The 8,345-nt window shown below is 45.1% G+C and overlaps 1 protein-coding gene across 1 annotated transcript in view; it reads right to left on the reverse strand.

The window, feature by feature from the left end:
- The window catches only part of LZTR1 (leucine zipper like transcription regulator 1), a 35,149-nt gene extending 26,881 nt beyond the window's left edge, over window positions 1-8,268 (reverse strand). The window contains exons 1-7 of the mRNA XM_029962546.1: window positions 8,217-8,268; window positions 7,594-7,673; window positions 7,121-7,229; window positions 4,732-4,815; window positions 3,228-3,285; window positions 2,549-2,688; window positions 1,362-1,563 (exon numbers count right to left, since the gene is read on the reverse strand). Of these exons, the coding sequence (XP_029818406.1) occupies window positions 1,362-1,563; window positions 2,549-2,688; window positions 3,228-3,285; window positions 4,732-4,815; window positions 7,121-7,229; window positions 7,594-7,673; window positions 8,217-8,266 (723 nt within the window). The 5' untranslated portion in view covers window positions 8,267-8,268. The remainder of the gene's footprint in view (window positions 1-1,361; window positions 1,564-2,548; window positions 2,689-3,227; window positions 3,286-4,731; window positions 4,816-7,120; window positions 7,230-7,593; window positions 7,674-8,216) is intronic.
- Between the last annotated feature and the right edge of the window lie 77 nt (window positions 8,269-8,345).

An 8,345-nucleotide genomic window follows, 5' to 3' on the forward strand; every position in this document is an offset into this window, starting at 1 on the left:
AAAACACACCAAAACACACCAAACACACTAAAACACACCAAACACACTAAACACACCAAACACACCAAACACACTAAACACACCAAACACACTAAAACACACCAAACACACTAACCCACACCAAATACACTAAAACACACCAAACACACTAACCCACACCAAATACACTAAAACACACCAAACACACTAAAACACACCAAATACACTAAAACACACCAAACACACTAAAACACACCACCCACAGAGCACAGCACTCAGAGAGTGAGCGCTGTCACACCAATACTGGTTAAATTAGTAACTCTGCACTTGACTAGTTCCTGCAATACTCAGCTCTCTCAGTCTCTGCAGTTCCCATGTCCAGCACATGCAGCATCTCCTGCACAGCAGCTGGACAATCCCAACCTGCTGCCACATCAGCTGTGGTATTTTAATGTGGCTTAAGGTAAAATCTGTTCAAACCAACAAAGGCAGCGAACACCTCCATTCCAAAGCCAGGAATCTCACACTTCAGTACGGGCTCCAGGGAACCAACTGCTTGTGCAGTCTGGGATGAAATGATCAGAGGCCACTGCAACCACATTTACTGAAACGTGCACTGAAATGTGCACTGAAGCCAGGCAAGCCCTCACCACTTCCACCTGGAATACCAGCTGATCCCACACAGGATCTGTAGCTGCACTATGAGAAAAAATTGGCATTTTATCACAAAATCACTGCCTTGGAATGAGTAGCCCAAAAGATGTTAGTCATCTTACCTTTTTTTTAATTTTTTTCTCATTTGGGGTGTTGCCTTGGCCCTTGGTGGTCTACAGCCTTTTGATGTCCATGTAAAAAATTGGCATTTTAAAATTTATATCTCTTATTAATACAAATATGTTCAAAAAAGCCCTTTATGAGCCCTATTACTATTTTCCAGCCACACCTTTATAAGCAAACACTTTACACTTGACCTAGAAGGGAAATGCTATTCGGTATAATCAGAATTTATAAGATTTTACGTGCTTGGGCATTATCACAGTGACACAATCAAACTTTGTCTAGCTTTGAACTCTGCTTCAAGAGCATGGCACAGCCAATCACAGAACCACTGGTATGCAGTGAATTCGTAATAAAATTTTCCCAAATAATGACTGACTCATAGCTCTAATTACAAGTGCTTCACGGTATTTCTTTAAACAGTGCAAAGCAAAGTTTTAAGTGTGTCAACACTGACTAATTTTTAAGGACTGTTGCCCACAATATTTGAGCTGATTAACCATCTGTGGGAAGAAGCTGTTAACAATTTAGCGAAAAGTCAACGTCCTTGTCAAAAAAAAAATGTCCAGAGCAAAAAAGAAAACACACAAAAAGGAAGGTTTTACCTCACTGTCTGGGCTGGGCTGGATGACCTCCCAGGTCTGGGAGTCCACGTCGTAGCAGTGGAGCTCGTTGGGCAGCGTGTTGTCTGCAGCCCCCCCAAACACGTAGAGGTGCCGGTCGAACGCGACCATCGTGTGCCCGTATCGCCGCTGGGGAGGGGGGGGGGACCCCCGAAGCAGGTGCTCAGTGGGAATCCGTGTCCAGCTGGGACAGTCAACAGGAAACAGGGTATTTTTTTTTACAGCTCTTTTAAATTTTCTAACTCTCGGATCATAAGCACAGAGGAGCTCTGTTACAGCACCCGCTGAACCCGCAGGAGAACAGGTGACACGCCGCAGGTTGCTGAGACCTGCACCAGCTCTGTCTTGCTGAACTTCCAAGAACATGATAAAGCCAATGCACTTTATGTGAACCCCAATGTGTCAATGTGAACCCCAGCTGTTCAGTGAGTTCATGTGAACCCCAATGTGTTCGTGTGAACCCCAACATGTTCATGTGAACCCCAGCAGCTCAAAGAATACAACCTGGGCAGGAATAGGTGATCTATTCTCACACATTTTAGGAACTAACCCCTCCTAGGGCACCATTCTGATGCCATGTCCCACTTGGAGAAGGACTCACTCACTTTGACAGTATGATTTCAGCCATGGCCCGAAGGCCATCAGCTGCTGTTTCAGTTATGGTTCTACTTCAGCCATAAACCAGCCAGATCAGGCTGTCAGAACACACCGGTGCATCTGTATTCCCACTTTTGGGCATTTTTATCCCATCAGGCCATATTTTCAGAGCAAGTCACACCAAATGTCTCAAACTAGATACTCAGGATTTTCACAAATACTTGGCATTTTACATTTCCCAGTGGCTCCAGTATGAATTGGTATTTCACAGGACCTCTGGTTTTAATCCTCCTAGGAAGGTAATATCTGGTATCCCATTCTGAGCACACTGAGATTCACACTTCCTATTTAAAGTGAATCTACTGAATTTTCTGTTCAGCTGCTGAAAAAGACCAATCTGACACACATGGCAAATGACAAAGTCTAGTGAAAACAGTCCATATTTTTTCTTATCTACTCTTCTTTGTCAGGAGATGCAGCATCCTTCCTCAATACCCTTAAGTATTTGCATTTCTCAACTCAAGCAGTCAAGGATTATGTGGATTTTGCACGACTTAACTGTCTACACTTACATCTTTTCCTTGAATTCAAACTGGAAGAGATTATTGGTAATCTTTGCTCCGCTCTGGCCAGAGAAAACAAACATCTTATCTTTGCAAACCGCCACAGGAAAATTACAGCATGAGGGAGGAATTTCACCACTTTGTTCAATCTGAAAGATAATGAAGTTCAAAATTAGAAATGTAGTATTTTAGGGCACAACTCCACACACTGAGGAGGCTCAGGCAGACCAAGCACACAGCAGCTCTGTGTGCAGACACTGTGCCCTGGAAAGCTGGCGGCAGGTAATCGACTTGTGCTGTGCTCACATGTCTGCATAGACTGATTTTCCATGGATAAAATGTTGGGAGGACACATTCCTAAAGCTCCTAGTACTGGAAGGATCAGGACTCTGATCAGTCAAGCTCTCAGTCCATGGCAATGGTCTGAATGGGAATGCAGTGCTGCTCACAGGGAGCACAGCAAATCCACGTGGGCAGTCTAGGTTCAGTTCACAGATTCACAAGCAAAAATCACCCTTTCATATACACTTGGTTTTCCAAATCAAATTTTAACTGTTTCTTTTCACTGTGGGTCAAAAGCACATTCTGGAGAGCGAGCAGTGCAGTCCAGTGTAGGACATTTTAAATAACTGTGCAAGAAAACCAAAAAACATAATTCTATGTGTTACTTGAAACTAAAGCTTCTTACCTCTTCCCAGCAGGTCAGCTCTCTGTCCTGCAGGCCAATTGTCCACATGTCATTTAATCTGTGCCATAACACAAAAATGCTTGATTTGAAACAGTTCATTTTCAGTAATGACACTGAAAGGACAAAACCCCTATTTCATCAAAATTCCCATTGCACAGGAAGAATCTCCTGCTTCCACTGACAGAAAAACAACTTTTTTCCCTGTACCTAAATTTGACAGCCTCACCCCAGCTTGCTTTAGCATCTTGCTGCTTACGAGTACACTGAAGTTAACAGTTACACACAGTGAATCAGTCTGGAGCTTAAGCATTTGAGCTATTTAATCTTCAGGATTTTTACAGAAATACCCTTTATTACCCTGTATCCTTCTGCTCATCCCTGCTAACTGCTGAGAGTGACCCCAGCAATTATTTATGGGACTGAATCCTTCCTTAAATACACAAAGAAGGACAAAGCAGGTAAGCTGACACATCTCTGACTGTGCTGTTCCCAGGACAAGTTACTCTGTAACTACAGACATTTCCTTTGTTCAAATCTGCCTGGAGGCTCAAGTTCCACAAAAAGACATTTTTTATCACGATTAGACACATCTAACATAAATCAGACAGCTCCTCTCACCCACTCCCTCCTTCCAGCTACCAAGGCCCTCAGGGGACTTCCTAACCTGGCACTGAACAATCCCACAGTCATGCATCTTACACCAATTCCTCCTCCAGAAATAACAAAGAGATCCCATCTGTTTTCCCAATTAACAGCAGTTCTTCTGGAGACTTTGAGGAGCTGGAAACTCTTCTGCAGATTCTCCTCAGAAGAGGAGGCAATCCAGGTCCTCATTTGTGACAATCTCTGTGTGCTCTCACAATGCAAATACTGTACATCAACAATCAATAAATTACTCCTCAAGTTCATCAAGACAAAAAAATATTAATGTTCAGAATTGACTTTTCCCTGACAGACCAAGAGCAAATTCAAAGAACTGCTGTGAGACAAAGCACCAGGCTTTCTTTAACTTCTTGGTACCACTCATTTCCAGTCTTTTCCCATCTGAAATCCCACCTCCTTTCAACCTAAATATCACATATTTTCAGAGATTTTCAGAGAAAAAGCTGACACATTGCTCTTAGTTCTGTCAGATGATTTCACAGCAAATCCAGCTTTGCTCTCTAAGTCTTCAGCAACATCAGCCGGCCTGTGCAGGGGATCTTTTGAGAAATGCACATTTGCCAAATTTCAGAGATCATTTTGCATCCTTACAACCAAGCAGGCTGTAAAATTACACAGCCACAGCCACTCTGAGTGATGGGATTTTTAGGTTTTAAGCACGTACTTATCTGAACATGAGACGGTGAATTGCAAAAGTGTGATGCCCAACAACAGGCTGGGTTTGCAAAGCTCCAGTTGCGTGTTTAAAGCCCTTGGGATATGGAAATGCCTCTACAGAGGTGGAAACTGAAGGGTTGGGATTTCACAAAAGCACTCAGGGAGAGGGTGATCCCCCCCATACCGTGCATTGCCATCGTATCCAGCAAAGATCCACAGCTTGTCACTGTACACTGTCGCACCATGAGCTGACCTGGCCACTGGCAACCTGCAAAGGGAGAAAATGCAGAAAAAAATGTTATCTCAGCTGCAGAGGGGCTGTAGAGGGATCTGTGTCACAGCTACAATGCAAATGTAAGAAGAAGGAAGTCCCCTACATAAAATGGCTTCTGCCATCCACCCTCCAAACACTGAGCCTCTGAGGGGCACGTGTTAGTCCTGCGCTCTGCTGCCTTCACTGGAGAGAAACCACCTTACAAACAAAAAAATTCCAACTAATTCCTTGCCAGGACTCAAATACTCTTAAGAGCATATTAAGGAAAGTAGTTAAATAACTGGACAATTCATAGCACCATTGGTACAGGAAGGTGGCAATCCCTACATGTATTCCCACATGCTAAGCAGGTGGGACACGGAAATGAGACCAGGACAGAGCTCAGGATTCTGGTTTGGGATCATTCAAAGCTGTTCCTGATACAGTGCTCACACTGAAAGATAAACCTACGATTTCTCTTCCACAATCTTTGTTGTTTTTTACTAAATCAGCCAGGCTGAACAAACTTGTGATGCCACAAGGCACCTGTTGGCTTGTCTGAGGTCACTGTGCAGTATGAACACTGTAACTGTGGGGAAGGACAGGGACATCTGAGTTTGTAAACTGTGAGTAAGAATTAATCTCCAAGATTTCCCAAGTTGCTAGGATAACTGAAAGAGAAAACACTAATGTGGTCTATGTTCTAAAACATAACATGTGCTCATCAGAGGTGAGCAACAGTAATGCAAGAATGGACTGTACATTCCTCAACCCTCCCCACAAGTCACAATTACAAATGTTCCCTTTGCTCTGCTCACTAAAATCTGCTTTTCAGAAACTTCAAATATGTAAAGGACTGCAGGTAAAGACACTGTATGGTCCATACAGGGGAGTGGTAAACACAGAAATATAAAACGGTTTGGGCAGAAAAGGACATTTAAGCCCATCTCATTCCATCCCCTGCCATGGGCAGAGACACCTTCCACTAGCCCAGCTTGCTCCAAGCCCTGTCCAACCTGGCCTTGGACACTTCCAGGGATGGGGCAGCCACAGCTTCTTGGGCAACCTGTGTGTATTAGGGAGGATTCGAGCATACCGAAATCTTGAAATCATGACACCATTGCAAGCTCAACAAAACTGATATTTATTACCAAGAGGTGGCCAACAAAAGGAACGAACTCAAAAGAGAGGAAGGAGGAGAGAAATAAGCCCCCAGCACGACCTCCCCCAGTCACCCAGCTGTTGCCCATGAAGTTATCTCACCAGCCTAGAATGCCTGTAATTACCAACAGCAGAAGCTGCATCCGTGGAAAGTCAGTAAGTTCACAAATTGGCAAAGGCCACATTGTCCTTGATGTGAAGCCAGCTCCCCAAAAAGGAGCTATCTGCTTTTTTATACAATTAACTGATTATGCCTGTCTAGGCTGGGGTGGCCAGTACTGCCCTGCCAGAGGTTCTCAGTCCCACCCCCTTGGTTATGTAAGTGTGTCTCTTCTGCCCATGAGTGGCTTTTCCCTGTGTACTGCACTCGGGGGGGTCTTTTCCAAATGAGTCTGGGGGCGTCCTTCATCACTATAGTCTTCAATTTCTCCTTGGAGAACGATTAGCCAACCACAGAACACCAATTATATAGAGTTCATACAAAAACTCCCTTCAAGGACAAAGTTTCTGTTTTCTGGTTTTGCTTGTTTTCTCATAACTTGGCAGGGACAGAACAAAACTTTCACAGGTGGCTGGGCCGAACACAGACCAAAAGTATCAGTGTAATTAACCCCTGATACACTGTGTCAGGGCCTCATCACCCTCACAGGGAAGAATTTCTCCCCAACATCCCACCTAACCCTGCCTTCTGGCAGTGGGGAGCCATTCCCCATTGTCCTGTCACTGCAGGCCATTGTAAAAATACCCTAAGTAGTTGGATCACAATCAGTGCCAGGAATGGCATTCTGAAATGAGTCAACTTTAGGAAGTAACGTGTTACTGATTTTCATTTTTTGTGAAATGCTGAAAGCTCAGGATCAAGAGGGATCAACAAATTCCATGCTATCCTTGAAACTGAAACAATTCAAAAGAAAATTGCTCCCAGCTTCCTTTGCTCCCATCCCTCCTGTTACAGAACTTCCACTACAGTGCACTCTGGAGTGGAGGCCTTGCAAAAAAACTCTTCTAGAACCAAAGATAATTTTCAGAAAACTTAATTGAGAAACCAGAGCAGCAATCATCTTGCAGCCCTAACATGAGTACTGTAACTAACTCTGCCTGTGCCATGTGAAACAGGGCCAAGTCCCCCGAAGCAACGGGCAAAGACACCAGCTCTTACCTTCCCTCAGTCTTCCACTCTGTCCACTGTCCAGTTGCAAACTTATATTCAAAGAGATCGTTTTTATTCTTCAGGTTGGAATTGGAATAAATGTCTCCAGTGTAACCACCTGGGCAATAAGAATTTCATTAGACTCTAAGGCAGTGGAGCATACACAGTCCAGGGCATTGTATTAGGAGAAACTCTACATTGCACAAAAAGCAGGTATCTGGTATCTAACTACTACAGGTGAGAGACTTTTCCTCCACATCATCTCCTACAGAATCACTGTGGTAATGAGTTTCAAGTCTTCATTACTTTAAACAAAACAGCAAAAGTATTTCCAAGCTAAAACTGAAATCGCATGAAAAATACTGGATTTACTACTGAATGAGATCTTTTGACACTTCCTAAAAATCTCCTGTTCTTTTTCCAAACCAACACAGCAGCACATTTACCATTCCAACCACAACTGTAACCTGCTGCTGCCTTACCAAACACAAACATGCTGCTCCCATAGACCACGGCAGAGTGGTGATACCGCGGTGCCGGCGGGGTCCCCGTCGTGAAAGCCCTGCACAAGTTAGAACAGCAGCAGTCAAACACCCTGGTCGTGCTTCAGGCACTCAAAGCTACTGTTCAGATTCAAAAAAAACCCCAGTTGTTAGAAGTTATTCTACTGTTCCTGAGTGTTTCACCAGTTTTGGATTCTTGACTACGCTACGATTTTACGACACAGTGCTGCAGCATAAATGGTTACAAACATGCTGCTGCTGAAATTTGTTTGGCAGAGCTGGAAAGTGGGGCACAGGTGAGACAAGACAGACTGCACAGTCCAGAGGAAAGGAGGCAAGACAGGTACGAGCCTCCCTCAGCACCTTCCCTGCCCCAAGGGGTGCAGCAGCCGGGTCCCTCTGCCCTCCCACAGGCTGCAGGAACAGAGGTGACCCCGGCTGGCAGGGATCAGCTGTGACAGCGCTGGCTGGGGGTGACACTTCCCTCAGATGCTCTGGTAGAGCCACAGACTTTTACACCCGGACTGGAGGTGCTGAGAAAAGACGCCGTGTGCCCCAGCCCTGCCCGCGCCCGGGGGTGGGCGAAGGGCTGCGCTGCCCACCTGCACCACGAGCAGTCCTTCACGTCGAAGCGCAGCAGGTCGTTCAGCATCGTTTTCCTGAGGGGAGGGACGGGAGAGGCGGCTGAGCCGGGCCAGGAGTCGGACGGGGATGGCCACAGACCCTCAGCC

Source organism: Manacus vitellinus, unplaced genomic scaffold, assembly GCF_001715985.3.
Source record: "Manacus vitellinus isolate BGI_N305 unplaced genomic scaffold, ASM171598v3 scaffold_47_pilon, whole genome shotgun sequence".
Classification (NCBI taxonomy): domain Eukaryota; kingdom Metazoa; phylum Chordata; class Aves; order Passeriformes; family Pipridae; genus Manacus; species Manacus vitellinus.